At 42.7% G+C, this 19422-nt stretch overlaps 1 protein-coding gene across 2 annotated transcripts; it reads left to right on the top strand.

The window, feature by feature from the left end:
- Positions 1-776: 776 nt before the first annotated feature.
- On the top strand, positions 777-17660 carry ivns1abpa (influenza virus NS1A binding protein a). Of its 2 annotated transcripts, none has more exons than XM_049587205.1 (15): positions 777-968; positions 5987-6277; positions 6518-6651; positions 7267-7436; positions 7542-7617; positions 7723-7896; positions 10133-10258; positions 11822-11932; positions 12488-12629; positions 12867-13091; positions 13221-13342; positions 13637-13763; positions 13904-14035; positions 16021-16194; positions 16427-17660. In XM_049587205.1, exons 3-15 carry the CDS (start codon positions 6541-6543, stop codon positions 16687-16689), a joined length of 1953 nt encoding a protein of 650 aa, XP_049443162.1. In that variant the 5' UTR covers positions 777-968; positions 5987-6277; positions 6518-6540; the 3' UTR covers positions 16690-17660. The 2 variants fall into 2 exon arrangements, with proteins under 2 accessions (XP_049443162.1, XP_049443163.1); XM_049587206.1 differs by lacking the exon at positions 777-968 and adding an exon at positions 5388-5531.
- Positions 17661-19422: the final 1762 nt, after the last annotated feature.

Genomic DNA, 19422 nt, shown 5'->3' with positions numbered 1-19422 from the left:
CACCCAAGACACTGTACTTAGATGGCCTACAATATTCAGTTACTTGTATGCCTACTGTAGTTATTTTCAATTTAAGCCACTTTATTCTTCTACTCCATTATATTTTGGAGGCAAATACTATTTAGTCCATTAAATCTATCTGACAGCTTTAGTTTCCTTGCAAATTCATGTTAACAATATTAAATATAAATTAACAAACAAATAATGATAGAATATTAGAGATTAATGCACCCAGCAGTAGCCTGGCAAATACAAGTTAAAATAGCCCCACATTTACCAGCTGCAACAATAAAGTAATATATGCATTTAATACTTATAATCATCTTGTAATATAGTATATATAATTCAGAAATGAGCCATTGTGCATGATACATTTGATACTTTAGGTATATTTTTTTTCAACTGTTGTAACCTATTGCTACTTTCACTCAAGTGAAATTTATGACTACTTATTCCACCACCGGCCATTAGAAAGCTGATGTAATATAATTCCTGGATAAGTAAATAATTTACGATTAGACTTGGTTCTCTTTATACGTCGTCCATGGGAAACGTGCTCAAACTTCCCTGTGGCTGAGTTAATCTTATCTTGTTTATCTATTTACTCGCCATAAATTGCCTCTGAGCTCCTCATATCATGCACCCGGTATTGCACCCTGGATTTCATCACTCTCACACATGACTGGAGGAGTGGGCGTTGTAGGACCGCCCACTGTCGATTGCGTCACAGGCAGCGTGGCGGTCGCACGGTTTTTGCCGGGAGCGCGCTTCCTCCGTCACCAACCGACCATTCTGGTCCAGACTAGAGCGAGAGTGGACGTGCTTCTCTTACTGAGAGGAAACAGACACCTACTACCAGCCCAGCGAGCAGTGCCTGTAGCCGCGTTGCGTCTTTGCTTTAACCCGAACCAACCAACTCTGAAGTCGCATTAAATATGTCTAATATCGTTTGCTGTCAAACGCCTCAGGTAAGACATTTTTCTGTCTTTTCAAGAAAAGAAAATGTGAAAGAGGAAATGCCGCCGTTTTACGTCTTTGTCGAGTAACGTTAACGTGGCTGTTTAAGGGTAGAGAAACCGTTAAATGTGCCATTGGTGTCAGTGTATAATAATGTGTCTTCTTTCAATTTCAGTTTAGAAAATATTAAGCCACCGACAGATGTTAATGTAGAGGTACCTCAGACTGGGTGGAAACTGCTGGAAATACCTATTGTAACGCTACAGGCGCGGACAATGTCACAAACCGCTTTCCGCATTGAGCTAACGTTAACTATAAGGACGCTGGTATTTAGCTTATATTGCCAGCTAACAAAATAGTGAAACCAGCTCTCACATTGAGCACGGACACGTACAAACGACTTAATGTATTTTTTGTGGTTCCGTTAAATAAATTGAGCGGATGTGGCTGTCTCATGCTCCCCATCCTAGCTAAGCAGCAGGTTGTCTCTAGCTAGAAGGCTAACATGCGGTAGCTTCCGAGCATGCCAAATCTCTCCATCTCTCTATACATTGCTAGCATGCCTCCGACTGGATGCCTAATGTTATCTCGCCTGTGTTACATTTTTTCTGCTCTTGTGATCCGTGCATAAGTCGAGTCATTCAGATTCTTGGGGAGGCTCTCGCTGCTGACCCAGTTTCTGGTGGCGGGATGTATGTAAAGGCTAGCTATATGACTCCTGGCACATCGCCAGACATCATGGCCCTGGCACATTACTCCAAAGGAGGAGGCAGGCAGATAAATGACATTGCACTGCAGCGAATAGATAAATAGGAGATACTGGGTGGGCAATTGTAAGACGTGCCCACTGGGGGATGGCAGGGTGGGTAACGTAGCATGGGTACATCCTGTCCTTTACTCACCCTCCATATAGTGCCATACCGTGTCAGATCTAATGGGCTGTGACCAGTCTTGGCATAATGTTGACGCGCCACTGTTTCTGTCGACGTTGAGCAGTATTGACTGCACTGTATCGATTGTCTAGTAAAAAGGAAATTGTCTAGCCAGTTCTTAACGTTTCAGATTTCCTTAAGTGCATTGCTTTATAGTGTCAGCCGGCTGCAGGTCGCCTTATACCATGGTAGTATTTGACCTACTGTGCGTTTAATCCGGTTTTGAGGCTGGCAACCACGTGGAAAATCCCCAAATACCATATGGGAGATGAGTGATTTTATGAAAACGGGGGAAAACATCTAGCAGGCTTATCCAGTAGATGATTAATAAAACATCCTTATTGTCTGAGTGGTCATGCTTTGGCATATTATCCTCCCTTTTACTTCATTCAATGATACTGTCATGAGTTGCTTACGCGTAAAAATGTGGGGATTTTCTGGTTTCTCAGAACACATTTGACATCTTCCTCATTTTAATTTTTTTTTTTTCATATGAGGTATTATAGTATCTCAGTTCTGCTGGTGCCTTGATTTATTTTTGTATTTTTATAGACACACAAGCAATACAGTGTTTACTGCCTCCTTCTTGTGCATTGTTAACGCCCTTAATAGATCCCCTTGTTCTAGAAGTGTTAAATTTAAGCGGTATTTTTCCACACAGTAAAACTGGGTGAAATAGCACGCAATGCCGCTCTTCACCACTGGAGGGCTGTCTAACAAGCATTGATTGTTCAGTGTCAGGCCTGCACTTTTGTGACTGACTATTCAGCTGGAAAATGGAGAGGGAAAATACATTCAGGGCTATTCTCTGTGACAAAGTTGTGAACAGTCTCACTTGTTCTCTTTGGTACCTTTGTTTTACTGCCTTTGTTGCCTGGTTTTCAAGCATATGCCCATATATCCACATTTACAGCTCACAAAGTCTGCCTGGCCTTTTGGTCTATACATGGATAACTGTATGGTCATTGACCCGATCTCTATGTTGTTATTTCTTCCTACTTGTTCTAGTTTTTGCACATGAATCTTGTATCCAGAAATAAATTCTCAATTGCTGTTTGCTGGCTCCCAGAGAAACACTGGACATGGCGTAAGATTCTCTTATCAGTTTTAGAGAAGATTATTTTTTAATCACAGCTGTGATCAAGGCTGCAACTCTGTAAAGAATTATCCAGAGAGTTGAAGGCATGGCTTGCCTGGCACAGTGTTGGATTTAGTGTGAGGTGGAGAAATGTGAAGGGAAGAAGGCAACAGGCGAGCGTGGTGGACCCAGCCATGTGGAGGAGTTGAGCTCTTGAGCCTTCACAAGAAGTCTTCTGCCAGATGTTGCATAACCACTCAAAAGTGGGTCAGTGTTCCCTCCATCCACACACACCCGGTGAATTATAGTTTTCCATGCCAGCCTTGCTATAACTGCTGTGCAGTGCAATACAAAAAGACTGTATTATAGCATGTGCCGTCGTGCTTGAGCATTTACCCATAAAAATCTCTGACTCACACCCCAGCAGTCTTAGCTTGGTTAGTTTTACACATCCGCCTTTTACAAGTCTTTGCCAAACCTAAAGAAGTTGTGCAGCATGTCATGTACGTGTGTTCAGGGTGTTAACTTTCACACTGTACATGATTAGCATCTTTCTAGATGGCATGCTCCCAGACAACACTCATTAGATGGTGATTGTTGTGAAATATAACAAGGTACAAATTACAAGGTACTTTTTAGGGCAATGCAGTCAATTCCATAGTGTTTATATTTACCTTTCTTAAGGCATTTTGTCCTTATTGTCCTTTTGCATCACGCTGTGTAAGTGTTGTCAAAAGGATTAAGAAAAAAGCTAAATGTATTCAGAGGCTAAGTAATCCAATCTGAACATTATTTCTCCTTTTTTCCTCCAGATACTTGACTTATGATTATTAAATTCACACTGTGTGCTTTTGAGTTTAGTAGGCCACTGGATTGAGTATTCTGTGAGTTTGTTTATTTATTTATTTATTTATTTATTTTTTGGTCGATCTGGCAAAGTGCACACGTATTTTTGCTTTGTGGGTGTTTTAAATATTGGATTGATGTTAGTTTGTGGGATATTTGGCATACAAATCACAGCCATGCATAATGTTGTTAAGTGTGGGAAGGGTGATATGTACAGTTAGCTTTTGGCGCGTAACTGGCATTGTGATTTACTTGTTCAACCAGTTGTTTGGCACCTTTTTCACAAATGTAGTTGCTGTTATTAGGGATTATCTACTGAAGGCATAACTCGGGGCAAGAAATGAATTGTTGCTTAATTGAAAATGTGCTGATATCTTGCTATGTCAGACCTTTTTTTTTTAGCTGAGATGTTCCAGAAACATAATATTTCATTATAAAAGTGCCATTCACACATGAACTTAGGTATGCAAGATTGTGTTTGTTTACCTTTCCTTCAAACCATCTGACCGTGGATAAAATGTTATAGAGCAGCATACAAAGAGCATAGTGTTTGTCTGCCTTGGTGTCAGTCTGTCTTTCACATTGTCTGTATCATGCTTGATGCAGCATAAGTCTACCCATGGACTGTGCACAGAGCAACTAGACCTGAAACGGTGCTAGATAAAGCTCCTTCAAGGCTTAAGATACTTTTAAAAAACCAGAAGTGTTTGTTTTTATATTTTTGTTGTGTGCCTGACAAGGAAATGGTCATTTCCCTCCCAGAGTCGTGTTCCTTTGAGGAATAGAGGCCTGCTTTCATATGTTACAAGGTTTCAGGCTTCGTCATTGACAAGTATTGTACTAATGTTGTAAATTCTGCACAAAAACTAGAGGATTTTACTGAAAAATTCTCGCATGGTGCTACTGAATGTGCCGCTGACAGCAGCTAGAGTCACAAGTACACTACAAGCACAGCAGTTGAGTAAATCACAGCTTTTTCTAATGAGTTAGAATCGCATGCGAGTTGGATACAGACCACAGGCACGAAGCTAGGCTACCCAAGAAAGCCTTGTCACATGGAGTGTGGATACAGTTTCAGACTATAGGCAGCTGCTGTGGTCTGTCTTGTCCTCTCTCCCCATTTGGTATAGTGATAAAACTGTTGGGACTGCAGTGTAATTTATTTTCAAAGCTTAAAACCGCAGATGTCAAGTGGTGAGGTGGTTAGGCATGGAATTATGTCTGTTGTGTTAATTCATCTGATTGGTACAAGTAAGCTCTGTGTGATTTAGTTTGGCTCAGGTTGGGCTGCCAGAGACTTTACTGCTAGTAAAATCCAAACTCTTTAATAGCAGTATAAAATATCTTGATGGAGAGATAAGGGATGATCTCTATTGGATGTGACCTGCAAGTGTGGGTGGGTGGGGCTTGTGGATCAGTGTTAGATGGTATATGGAGAACTATGACGGCCTACCACAATTCATAGCAATAGGTAACAGACCATCACTGTATCTTAACAATTGACTGGCTGTGGAAACTCTTGTCACAAGTTGTTCCCTCCTGCCTTTACCTTATAGGTCAGTGCTTGAATGAGAAGGGTTCCTATAGGGAGGAGCCAGTCATAGGGGCTTGTTGGATAAGAGAGTTGGAGTGGGGTTGCTTCAGAGAGAGTGGAGACAGAGCTCAAGGCATGAGAGGGATTAAATGGTCTTGCTCGGCCCGGTGGGACGCATCAGCAGGTGTGGAGATTTAAAGCGCTAAATGGAGGGTGTTGTAAGGAAGGAGTATCACAGGCATGGGCTTAGCTACAGCACTGTACGCCTTTTGGTTAACAGCATGTTTGGATAAATGGCTGAATTCCAGTTTTCTTCCTGAATTCAACAAGGGTAACGTGATCAGATGATGTGACCAATGTATCTTGAATCAGATAACCTTTTCTTTAATTTTGTATGCATGTGGAGGATATGAAAACATTATGTATTCAACTGCAAAATGGTTTGTGAGAGAGTAGAGAAGTGTTCTCAGCTGCCATCTCGTGCTCAAGGTTGCCTTGATTTACCATGTGGAACTGACTCATGCTAGCATTGCACTGGTGCCAAGAACAGGCAGCATCAATTTCAGGATTAGCCATTTGCCCTCTCTCCAGTTAAACAAACAAAACAAAACTCATGTTTCTTTTTCTCCTTTTTCCTAGGTTATAATGTATGACCAACACAGAATAAGTACAACTCTATAGCCAACGGGATCTCGAGGACTTGATTACAGTCGCTTCAAGCCTGATAGTTTGTCCGTGCGGCTGCTCCCCTTCTCCCTTCTGCTCACGCCCGTCTAGTCAACTGGCAGTACTTCTAACAACTTCCCATCCCTCTCCTCGGGTGAAGAAGACTTGAGTTCAACTGTGATCTGAGTCTGCTTTGCCTGTTGCCTACCTTTGGTTCTACTCTCAGCAGTGGTGCTTCCCTGGATTTGTATTATTCTCTATTAGGTAAGGCCATGATTAATGCATAGGACAGAATATAATACACAGTGCACAATACAGGCACCCAATCCTAATCCTCACTCTGGTCATCAATTAATAAAACCAGCTATTACAGTGTTGCACAGCTGAAAGCATGTTGGACAGAATGCAGAAGACAAGCATGCCAAGTATTATTGCTTCACTTGGCAGACATTTAATTCTGTCTTTTTTTTCTTTCTTTCTTTTTTTTTAACCTTTCCTCTGCAGACACACCATCAAAATTCACCAAGATGATTCCAAATGGTTATTTGATCTTTGAGGATGAAAGTTTCCTGGATTCCACCGTGGCCAAAATGAATGCTCTGAGAAAGAGTGGTCAGTTCTGTGATGTTAGACTGCAGGTATGGTTAATGGAAACATTCACTGTCACACTTTCTCAGAGAAGCTACACAGTCACTCTGTGAAACATAAGAGGTTATGGTGCACCATAGGGGATAAAATGACTCGCGTGTTTTTAGAATACAAAACAGTCTGAGATGCACAATATGTCAATACAAACTGTGGGGCTAATTGTATCTGTGTGTATGTGCAGTGGAATTTAGAACAAACCACATAGTTGAGTGGGTCTGAATGATGACTGGTATGTGTGTGTGAAATGTGAGTCATTCCACACATAGAAACAAGAAAAAGATTTACTTCACTGTTTCCTGTTTTGTTTCTGTTGCTCTCTTATCTCAAGTTTGAGAACCTGTTCCCACCCTTTGTATAATACAGACCTGTTAGAGACTTGTGCAGCCAGTCAGGAATATACATTTAGATATTGCCAGTGAGGCACAAGGGAATTAAATGGCTTTGATTTTTAACTTTTAATGATGTTGCTTTTTATTACAAACATTTTCTCAATTAACATTGGGTTTGTTTCTTTAGTTTCCTTTAATGCTGAGACACAAATATCATGTAGAAACTCACAGACATCCTAACAGTGTGTGTTCTTCTCTCTTGCTCTCTTTGTCCAGGTGTGTGGTCATGAGTTGATGGCTCACCGTGCTGTTCTGGCTTGCTGCAGTCCCTACCTGTTTGAGATCTTCAACAGTGACGTTGAGCCTCATGGAGTTTCGCATGTCACTTTTGAGGACTTGGACCCAGAGGCTGTGGAGATCTTGCTCAATTACGCCTATACTGCCCAGTTAGTAACTCTTTGGCCTTTGACCCTTTCGTATCACAGCTAAATTTTAACTTTTGGAAATGATTGCCAACCTCTTATTCTTTTCATCCTCTGCGTGTAACACAGGCTAAAGGCAGACAAGGAACTGGTCAAGGAAGTTTACTCTGCAGCCAAACGGTTCAAGATGGAGCGAGTCAAACAGGTATGTTTTTAATCACACTCCCTTCCCCAATGTCACAATTAAGGTCACATGTGATTTTTACAGGTGACAAGGAACTCATTAACTTTAACATATCCCACTCCTCAGATTTGTGGCGACTACCTGCTGACTAAAATGGATTCCCAGAGTGCCATCTCTTTTCGTAACTTTGCCAGCTCCATGGGAGATACCAGAGTTTTGGCCAAGGTGGACGCCTTCATCCAAGACCATCTACTGGAAGTGTCTGAACAGGAGGACTTCCTCAAACTTCCCCGCCTAAAGGTACTATCTTAAATTAACACACATGCAGTAATGTTTCCAAGTATTTTCTAGTCAGTTGAAGTGGTACCAGTAAGTTATACATGATTTGGCAGAATTGGGGCCATCCCTGATTATGAAGCTCCAAGACAACACAGGTTGGAACTTGACTCTTCTAGTCCCCCCTTTGTTCCTGCACTAAAACTACCTAGCGTAGGTGGTCTTAAGCTGAATAGCATACACTGCAATAAGCTTTTTATTTTTAGCTCTCTGACTTTGACACAAGATTAACAATGCTTATAGTATGAGGGAGTGCCTCTTATAGATTGCCCTGCTGCTAAATCCTGCTGAGAATGTATTTAGGGCAGAGACTTAAAACATATTCCTAACATAGGTGGGTTATAGTGTATAGGCATTTCTTCAACACGAGGACTCCACCAGGTACACTAGGAATAAATCAAATGAAGTTGTTAGAAGGGAAAACAAACATGCAAGCTGTTGGGCCTCCACTACACTTTTCCCAAAGGTAGTGTAAAAGAAGTTGACATAGCCACTGTGACGTCACCAATTAGTTTGTCGACTGCCGTTTTGAAGCGAGTTTGTCTTCTTGTTTATTTGGAGCCAGAAGTGAGGGACCCAAGGACACGATGCACACCGACCTATACAGGCAACCTGACAGAGCCTGACTCATAGTTAGGCAATACAGAGCCGTCATTTAGAAAATTTATGATGAAAACGAAAGGTCACAGCTATTTAAATGTACTTGGTGCCATGGGTGCGTATTGCTATGCTTCTATCCTGATTGACAGATTGCTGTTTTAGTGACTTGTCAATCACAAGGCAGCCACGCCCTAAAGCATACCTGCTTTGTCGTGTGTTTTACTCTAAATGGGACCTTAATTTACAAAGTGAACATAATGCTGTAGTAAAGAAAACTTGAAACTAGTGGCTGAGACCATAAACTCACGATAAACCCCATGCTGGCCTTTAGTAAGAACGTGGGTCGGTGGCACTTTGGCATTGGCTTCACTTTTCAGACTGTGAGGCGATGTCCTCTTTCACACCGTCTATCTAATTTGGGCACTTTCAGATACTAAGTGAAAAAAATGTTTAATTACAAAAATGTGGTAAAATTGTTTGGTTTGTTGTGGCCCCAGTTGGGAATGAAAGATCTAATGGATAATAAGGTGAACCACAAACTGGACCTGTAGCGATTATTATGAGCCTACAGAATTTCAATTGGAGCACTTCAAATACATTTCAGGCAGTGATTAAGCCAATAATGTTTTAAAATTTTGCACCAGCAGGGTGTCCGCGGGGTCTTAAAAAGTATTAAAAGTTGATAAATAAAATGTCGGAAAATTAAGGCCCTTAAAAAGTGTTAAAAAGTCTTAATTGCGATTTTATGAAGTATTAAATTTTCTTGGCATTCAAGCGTTGACAAAAAGTATCCATGAATGTATAATTTATTTTCCTCCTCGCAACTATTACAAACAACGATGTGTAGGTAGGCACACTCGGACTGCCACTTGGGGCTGTGCGCGTACCTGTGCGACATCACACAACGGCGCATGTCCAGGTGCCAAACAGAGGAGCAAAAGACAATAAAAAATGGGGAAATGCAAGTTCGCTGAATTCCTGCTGGAGATGCTGGAGTTTAAAGATTGGATAAAGACGGTTGAAGGTACCAACCGGGAAGCCTATTGCAAATACTGCAAAAAAGATAAGCGTAGCCTCAATGGTAATAAATGCAGTAAAATCCCACATGCAAGGGGCTAGCCATAAGGCTGCCGTTAGCTACAGAGAGCGGCAGCTCTCCATTTCAGGTTTCTGCAGTCCTCCAGCGCCATGACCAGGTAACGTAAGTTAAAGATGCGTTGCTGCTAACGACAGCTTGAAGTGGCGATGAGGTCTTAAGGTTTTTTGCAAGGTCTTAAAAAAGTCTTAAAAAGGTATTGAAATTAACCTCAAGATTCCTGCATATACCCTGACCTGGAGCTTACTGGTTTGTTGAGTGGTGTGGGTGGTTCCCAAGCAACTTAATATGATACTAAGGCAAATCTTGCCTCTGTGGCAAAGTTAAGGGATTATACAGGTAATGAATCAGGTGTACCTCATTCTCAGGTAAATTAATAAACAGTGAAGATCAAGTTTTCCAGTAAACAATAAGGGTCCAGGTATTAGATTCTTCAGTCAAGCAGTCACTTTATCTTACTGTGTGTAAATCTAACTCCTGTTTCATCCCTTTGTGTGTTTACAGTTAGAAGTAATGCTAGAAGACAACCTGACCCTGCCAAGCAACGGCAAGCTCTACTCGAAGGTTCTCAACTGGGTGCAGCGTAGCCTTTGGGAGAACGGAGACCAACTGGAACGACTGATGGAGGAGGTGAGTACCAGGGCCTGTAGTCTCACCTCTCAGACTGATCTTCATTCATACCCTGCCCTTTGCTCTCCCTCTGACTCCTGTTTTTGACGTTAAGAAGTCATTAAGGGGGCTGAAGTAGAAGTAGCATGCCACTGTCATGCTGCTATGTCAGGATTATTCTTTTTTTTCCTCTGATTTGTTGAGGTTTTTGCAGTAAGAAACTCTGTACCCCTGAACCATACTACAAATTAGAGGTGAGCCAAAAAGAGCTGCTGTTTGCTCTTGTTTATTGTCTCCGCTGTTCTCTTTTTGGTTATGTGGTTGGTTTACGTTCAACCCTATCTGAGTATAACAGGGCTCTTCATCTGTGAAACACTAAAACGCAGGTTCTCAAAGGTGTGACCCTTGATTCTACTGTCTCACTGCCACTTTACTATCTGAACAGGTGCGTGTTTGTTGCTCCAGCACTAACAGTCACTCCTCCCCGTTGATTTATCTCTCTGTAGGTTTATTAGCAGCAGCAGGAGACCAGACTGAAGAGCCAGGACTGAGCCACCAGGGTAATGAGTCAGAGAAAAGAGAGGGAGGAGAGGAGCACTACTGCCTCTCAGCAGCCCCTCTTTGCAGCCAAGCAACACTGTGCTCCCATCTGTCCATACCACATATACAGATGCATCCCACATATGCAGATGCATCCCATTTCTGCGTTCACCAAAATACATTGCTCACAAACCTTTAGCGATAAATACATCTAATTGAATGTCCATTTACTCATAACAATATAGTCTCATACAGGCCTACTTATCCACTGACACATTCAAGAAAATTTTAAATTACAGACGAATGATTAACCATTCAGGTAAAATTATAAATTTCAGCAACTTTTTTACTAAATTACAGAAGCCCCTGCTTTTTTCCCTCATTTTCTAAAACGTGCCCTTCAGATGGGCAACTGAGGAGCTTCATCACGTATTCTCGTAGTATTATTTTGTCTGGCCCCAACAGAACATTACGTGGTTTTGCTTTTATTTTTGGATTTAATCTTTTAATGAGTACTGTTTAAGATGAGCTTAATAGTTGTTACAACAGCGCTGTCTGTAGTCATCTGGATTTGACTGCCTATTGTGGCTGTCATCACAATGACCAGCTTGTTCAGCTAAAGGACCGGTTTCCAAGCAGCAGAGGTGGAAAGAGGGCTACATGCAGCCCCCCCTGTTCCTCCTCCTCCTCCTTCTCTTCATTCTTCACAGAAGATCTTTCCAGATGCAGCCTCTCATTCTTCACCAGCTCCCTCTTTTTTTTTTTAGATGCAAATTAAGGAGAGCCACTGTCAGATACCTTCTTGAGCTCAATTACTTAACCCACTCTGTGCAGTGGCAGCAGCGTGTGTCTTTTTAAAGGAAGCTTTCGATCCAAGCAACAGAAGATCCAGGCTGTTCGTCCCTTCCCCCCTCTTCCTCTTCACAGCACTGCTACCCTCCTCCTCCTCCTCCCCACTTCCTCCCTCCCCCCCTTTTGCTGGGGTTCTCAGTGTGTTGCCATGGAGACAGCCACATGGGTGTGTTGTTCCTGTTTGTCTTTCAGGTGCAAACGCTGTACTACTCACCTGACCATAAGCTGGTGGATGGAGGGCTGATGATTGATGGGCACTGTGAGGTGTTTGGTGGCGAGGAGGACCACCTTCAGTTTGTGCAGGTACTCAACAGCTTGTGCCTGGCTTCACTGTAATGAAGTCTCTACCACATTTTGCTTTGGCAGTGTGTAGCCTTATTATACAGTTTGCCTGGCCATGCATAAAAACACTACACAGCCTGTGCCTGGCAAGAAGTAGATATGGCTCATTTAATACCAAATTTAGCCACAATGCAATGTCAGTAGATTAGCAAGAAATGATCTATGATAGCTGCCTGGCTATGCTGTTGAGCATATATGAAAACCACACTTTGATCTTTAAGATAACCTCAACCAGTTGAATGCAGTAATGGCTGCTCCAGCTTTTACCCTCTAGTCTGAGTTGTGACTAACCTGTGTGTTGTTAGATCTGATTGTATTGTTGTCCGAGACTGTAGTTTGCGGTGCTGTGTTGTTGGCTCCAGGTGATGTGAGATTTCAATACATACTCGATAAAAACCTCTATATTAGACCAGCTGGATCAAAGTGTACTTTGTGGGGTATGTTTACCTGGTGTTGTGGCCAGTGGTGGGCCTGTGGTGCAAGCTTGGCTTCTGTAGCTGCACTGTGCTCTTGCAGAAGAAACCCATACGGGAGAGCACCCAGAGACAGATGAGCTGCAGCTCCTCAGGAAGCCTGTCGCCCTCCAACCAAGCAGCAAATGCCCCGAAACAGCCTGGCAGGAGAGAGTGGAAGTACATCGCCTCTGAGAAGACCACAAGTATGTTTTGTGCATGTGATTTTTCACAGTACAATCAGAAATATTTTCTTTGAATATATTTTGTGCACAAGTCTTTCAGATGCTGCTTGATAAAATTAGACAAGATTGAGGTCAGAAGTCTGTTGACTTCAAGATTAGACAACTTGACTTGAAGCGACATAGAATCTGAATTCTGAGCTTGATCTTTAAACTTTTTCTCCTCACGTGGCTCTAAACAATCTCCAATTTTACTCGTAGACAACAACTACCTGTGTCTGGCTGTGCTGGACGGTATGTTGTGTGTGATCTTCTTGCACGGTCGCAGCAGCCCTCAGACCTCTCCCTCTGCCACCCCCTGCCTGATGAAGAGCCTCAGCTTCGAGGCCCAGCCCGAGGAGTTGGAGGAGCAGCCGCTCTCACCCATGCATTATGCTCGCTCTGGCCTGGGCACCGCAGCTCTGAATGGAAAACTCATCGCAGCAGGTTAGCACTAAACAGGGTTAGAGTAGAGGACTGTATCATGTGTAAGGTGAATAACTGGAGCTACAAGGAGGTCGGGGTACATAAGAAGCTACATGCTTCTCTCTTGACTTCATCTCAATGTTCCTGCAGGAGGCTACAACAGAGAAGAGTGTCTGAGGACTGTGGAGTGTTACGACCCCAACGAGGACAGCTGGACCTTCATTGCTCCCATGCGGACTCCAAGGGCTCGATTCCAGATGGCTGTGCTCATGGTACAGTTTACTATTAATCTTTATCTCACATTTATTGACTCTGCAGTGAAGTGACATTTTTACTGTTGTCATAGAAATACACCTATTTAATACTTATACAGGAGGCTTTAGTTGGCTTGTGCAAATACATACATGCTTCCCTATTCCCTGCCCAATTAATTGTTTCTAAATTACCTTAATGTCAATAGGTTGCTGTAGTTCCAAATCAAACTTTAAATGTGAGTGTTTAGGTGTCAGGTTGCTGCATCATAATCATCTTCATCCTCTAATGACTCGTATATATTTACCTCACAGGGTCAGCTGTACGTGATTGGAGGTTCAAATGGACACTCTGATGAGCTGAGCTCCGGGGAGATGTATGATCCACATGCTGATGAATGGACTCAAGTGCCAGAGCTGAGGACAAACCGCTGCAATGCAGGTCAGTCCCTCCTGCAAGGGTTTATGATTTTGTTGAATTTAACGATTTTATCCAGGAAAATGCTTCGATAAAGTAGCCTTCTTGTTACTGACTGAAGCCAGTTTGCTTTTTTAGCTCATCCCTGCCTTCTCTGTTTAAAGGTGTCTGCTCATTGAACAACAAACTCTATGTTGTTGGAGGGTCGGACCCCTGTGGGCAGAAGGGCCTGAAGAACTGTGATGCTTTTGACCCTGTGACCAAAACCTGGTCCAACTGTGCCTCCCTTAACATCAGTATGTGTCCACACAGTCCCACATACACTCACAATCTTCCATTTATCTACATATCACATGGTCTAACCTTAAGAATTGATCCAAGATGGCGCCAGTATGTTTGGCAGACCGTTGGTCGCGTCTACTCAGTTTATTGTTTGTTATTGCTCTGTTCATATGTGTCTGCTGCTGGGATGTCTCGGCTCTATTTGCTTATGATCGCCAAGCTCTTAACATTCGAGTCTCTGATGCGTCGCTAACGCTGCTAAAGCATGAATTGGGAGACCCGACTGCAAGCCTCCCTCCTTTGCTGGCAGATATTCCATCTTACCTGCGCCGCTCACCTTGCGCCCCTCCCCGCAAAAAAACGTTGGAGAAGACAGGGTAAGCGCAGTGGTGTATTGGTGAAAGTCAAGGCCTATCTGTCGCTGTCCTGTGCGGCTGATCCTCGCCTCCTTCGTGGTGGATTTTGCTACTCTTCTGCCGTCAGACGCTCAATACAGCTCAGAGGACCGTGGTTACGGATTGTCATTCTCAGCCCAGCCAGTTTCTCTGTCCATCTGGGTGAATTCTCCTCAAATGTGGCAAATGTGACCTGTGGGGTCCCCCAAGGCTCCATTTTGGGCCCTTTATTGTTTTCTTTATATATGCTGCCCCTAGGTTCCATTCTCCGTAAGCATAATGTTTCTTTTCATTGCTTTGCAGATGATGTCCAAGTGTACCTTCCTTTAAAATTAAAATGTAAGGACTCTCTGCAGCCTCTGTTAGCTTGTCTTAATGACATAAAAACTTGGATGGGCCTAAATTTCCTGAATCTAAATGATAATAAGAATGAGGTTATTGTATTTGGATATCCGGAATGTGTAAATGACTCTGTTGGTGCTCTGGGCCCCCTGGCTTCCAAAAACTGTTCTTTTATTAAAAGCCTTGGTGTCACTTTTGATAGTGCTTTTAAGTTTGACAGGCAAATTGGTTCTGTGGTCAAAGGTGCTTTCTTTCAGCTTCGCCTGCTCGCCAAAGTAAAGCCCTATCTCTTACCCAAAGACTTGGAGAGAGTTATCCATGCCTTCATTACATCTAGGCTTGATTACTGCAACTCTCTGTATGTGGGCTTAGATAAACGTTCTTTGCGGCGTCTGCAGCTAGTGCAAAATGCTGCTGCTTGCCTTTTGACCAGCATGAAAAAACGTGACCACATCACACCGGTTCTGGCCTCTTTGCATTGGCTTCCTGTCCGCTGCAGGATTGATTTTAAGATTTTGGTGTTTGTTTTTAAGATATTGAATGGTCTGGCCCCCCACTACTTAGTTGAACTCATCTATGTTCACACACCAGCTAGAGCACTGAGGTCATCAAATGAGTTGCTTCTAGATGTCCCGATATCTAGGCTCAAAACTAAAGGCGACCGAGCCTTCGTGGTGGTTGCCCCAAAATTGTGGAACAGCTTACCATTGTATATTAGATCTGCCCAGACTCTTGAGATATTTAAGTCGTTGCTGAAGACCCATCTCTTCTCGTTAGCATTTGACGCATGTTGAGCCGAACATTGCCGATGTATGGATTGTTTTTATTGAATTTTGTGCCTATTGTGCACTTTATTTTGTTTTCTATTGTTACTCTTAATATTTCTATGTACTGTGTGCTCTAATACTGTATTTTTCTATTTATATAGTTGTATTTTAATACTTAAGTGCTTTCTAGATTGTACAGCACTTTGGCAAACCTTGGTTGTTTTAAATGTGCCATATAAATAAATTTGACCATGACCTTGACCTTAAGCACAAAGCTGAATGTCTTTTTCAGAGGGCTAACAAATGTCTGTCTTTCACATAAAGCTTTAATTATTGCCTCTGGGGAACTGGATTGTTAGAGCAGAGAGTACATTATGTTAAGAACGAGACCAAAAGAAGGATAACAGTTAATCAGAGAACAGCTTGTGCTCTTGTAATATTTGCAACTGGAGGGGAAATGGGAAAGTTGTATTCATTAATTAAATTTATTTTCAGGGAGGCACCAGGCAGCCGTGTGTGAGTTGGAAGGCTTCATGTACGTGATTGGAGGGGCGGAGTCGTGGAACTGCCTGAACACTGTGGAACGCTACAACCCCGAGAACAACACTTGGACCCTGATAGCCCCCATGAATGTGGCTCGCAGGGGGGCCGCCGTTGCTGTCCATGCAGGTAAGGCCACGACCACAAACGGGTGTGATGACGTTAGAATAAGCTGCAGTTCTTTGGCAGCTTCTTCAGTGTGTGCATGGTGCAAGAACATCATGCTATGTGGGAAACTGACGTCTTATCAATGTGCTGACAAGAAGCAAAGTGTTAGAAATTTAAATTTTGGGTGATTCAGTTCTTGCACAGAACACAGTGATTTAGTCATCCTGCTAATACTGTCTCTCACTCTGTCCAGGCAAACTGTTTGTTGTTGGCGGCTTCGATGGCTCCCACGCGCTCCGTTGTGTGGAGGTGTACGACCCCGCCCGCAATGAGTGGAGGATGATGGGTAGCATGACATCTTCACGCAGCAATGCGGGCGTTGCCATCCTGGGAGAAACCATCTACGCTGTGGGCGGCTTTGACGGAAACGAGTTCCTCAACACGTTGGAGGTGTACAACCTCGAGACGGACGAGTGGAACGACTGCACCAAGGCCCCGTCTCCCCTCTCTGAGTGAAGAGGGGGGAGACAGGGAGGTGGGAGGAGCAGGAGGGAGGGGGGGTTGGGGAGTTTCACAGTGCTTCACCTTTTTCCAAACTAACAGGCTTAGTGACGTAATCGTGTTTCGTGATGTTCTGTGTGTGTGTATGAGCGAATATGTGTGGGTGGGGGTGGGGATTGTTGGGATGAGGGGTCTTCAGTGAAGACTGACTTATATATGACGAGTGGGAGGGGGGTGGGGGGAGTGGGGGGGGGAGTTAGTTGCCCAAAGCAACATGACGCCTTTGCATATTGCATATGTTTTTTTGTGCTGTATATATTTTGTTTCTTCCTCATTTTTGTCATATGCCAACATTTAATACACATTTAGTGCTTTTCTTTTTCTCTTAGAGTTGAAAGGTTTCACTTTGAGGGTTTTCAGATGAGCTCGCAGTTATCGGTCACTTGGAACGTGGCAGTATGGTGTGGTGACAATTGACTTTTGAAAGTTCTAAGTTTTATTTAAGAATATTTCTGTTGTGGAAATGTAATTTCGCTCACATATTTAAAGGTCAGTGGTTTGAAGCCTTACTCAGAGTGCGAGTTGATAAACACCTGTCATGGCTTTTTGTGTCATTTTAAACAAGCTGGATTGCTTTTTGAATCTTAAATGATGGCCTTTTTTATATTTTTTATACACTGCTGATTTACCGATATAATAAAATAAAGTAGTAGCAGACAGCTTAAAGTCAACGAATCTAACCAGTGCCAGTTTTAGTTAATTTTTTGTGCACACACACCACACGCACAACCATGCTTCTGCTAACCAAACTTTTGTTATTGTGATTTAACTAATTGATGTATGTAGAGATGCAGTTTACTGAAGATCCTTTTTTTTCTTTTGTGTTTTAAAGTGTCAGGCATTGGCAGATTCTTCTGGAAGGAATATTAGAATGAGATAACTATCACATTTGTAACATTTCTTAATTAATAAATCATTAAATCTAATCTTTGTCTCTAGCCTTGCTTCCTAATTGTTTGTCATTAAGTGATGGTAGGCAATAACTTGGGTTAATATATAGGTTTGTACTTGTGCCCGGACTGATGGGTTTTTAACCGAGGAGGGCAATAAACATTAAAGAGCGGTCTGGTCGTGATTGCATTATAAGTGTCAGCATTTTTAAGTTGGCAGCTGAGCCAGGTGCTTCAAGCCCAGCTTCCAACAGCTGATCTGCTGACCCTAAATTTAGACTTTACTGCAGCCTCATCTCCCCCACGTTCCGCATTTACCATCAAGTAATTACGGTGTCCTGGTCACTGCTGTCTAAGCTTTCATTGCCACCGTTCTCCTCGGGGGACTACCACACTAAGCCAGGTTTTTTTTCTGCTCCTCTAAGTGTCTTTTAGAAGAGATTATCCTAAGCTGGCTAAGAGACCTCAGCAGGAAGGGACGACGCCGGTCATTGCAGGCTGCGGGAGTGTTGAAAGGGGACCAGCTGCATCTGCATGACCTCAAACATCACTGACTGCCAGACAGTGTATTAAATCCCTACCCTGCGCTCATTCACGAGTTAGACTCAGATAATCTCTGCTGACACACCTGACAGTCTCAAAAAAGGCACCAGATGGGCCATGTGCTACAGGAAGTGAGGACTAAATACTTGGACAGCGATGAGTCTGTCCAAGTATTTTAGGTTTTTGCTTTGCCACATCTATGAATGTCCAGCCACCCTTCTCCTTTACAGTTAATTGGGAACAAATTTTGCTGGCTTTCTCTTACAGATTCATACAACCCTTGGATGGCTGAGACTGAACTAAAGAGGTGATAAATTAAAAAAAGAAAGGGCATAACCCATTGTAAAAATGTGATGGGAACTAAGCATGCTATTCACTATTTACAACCAGCACAGGAAACCAAATGTAGATATAAGCATTCTAAGACAAAAATGTAAGAGAAGATAAAACTGCTGGTTATTTCTCTGTGGAAATTTCCATCATAATCAGCAATCTAGAATAAAAGCTGTTTCACATTATCCAGGTATTAAAGTTTCTGAAAAGAGAAAGGTCCCTTTGACTCAAGGCTAGCTTTTAAATTAGAACATGTTCTATGGCATAGAAAGCTCTGGCATTAAAGTGGCCTAAATTTAGAAATGAAATAAAAGAAGACATTGAAAATTCAATGCAGACTTCTATAAACGATGTGGGTTTTCCAAAGACAGTAAAAAAACTCTGACCCAACATATACATCTGGAACAAAAAGTCAAAGTCAGAGTCCAACATTACAAATGAACAACGTGTTCAGTAACAGCTGTGTCCAACTCTGCAACGATTTAATGAGTCAGGAAGTTCAGTGCCATCAGATCATCACTGGCCCCTCGTTACCTGCCTGCTCCCTACACGTGCGTGACGTCTGATGCTTTAGCCTCTGTGTGTGTGTGTGTGTGTGTGTGTGTGTGTGTGTGTGTGTGTTTGTGACAGCAACAGCAGGTGTAATCTCAGCCTGTCTGCTGGCGTCACCTGCACTCTAATCCCGTGAGTCACCATACACGCACACATGTGCCTACATGCACCCGCACTCAAGCTATCAGTCTGAGCACACATATTCCACTACGCTGTGGTGAGTCTCTCAGGAAAAACTACAGGAAATGCCACAGAATGCGGTTATCCATGGTTAAGTGAATTCACTGTTAGTAAAGCTAAATCAGCATGGAAATAAACTCTACTCAAAGATCAATGGAGGCACATTATGCATATAAGAAAAAGAACTATA

This window comes from Epinephelus fuscoguttatus, linkage group LG10 (genome assembly GCF_011397635.1).
Source record: "Epinephelus fuscoguttatus linkage group LG10, E.fuscoguttatus.final_Chr_v1".
Classification (NCBI taxonomy): Eukaryota; Metazoa; Chordata; class Actinopteri; order Perciformes; family Serranidae; genus Epinephelus; species Epinephelus fuscoguttatus.
Note: the sequence above shows the minus strand (reverse complement) of the source record. Positions and strands in the feature narration are given on the sequence as shown.

What these genes read in the sequence shown, in the direction of transcription:
- ivns1abpa (XM_049587205.1), top strand. Translation starts at nt 6,541, where the DNA reads ATGATTCCAAATGGTTATTTGATCTTTGAGGATGAAAGTTTCCTGGAT. An exon ending in AATTACGCCTATACTGCCCA is followed by an intron (nt 7,437 to 7,541) that starts GTTAGTAACTCT and finishes CGTGTAACACAG; the next exon opens with GCTAAAGGCAGACAAGGAAC. An exon ending in CGCCGTTGCTGTCCATGCAG is followed by an intron (nt 16,195 to 16,426) that starts GTAAGGCCACGA and finishes CACTCTGTCCAG; the next exon opens with GCAAACTGTTTGTTGTTGGC.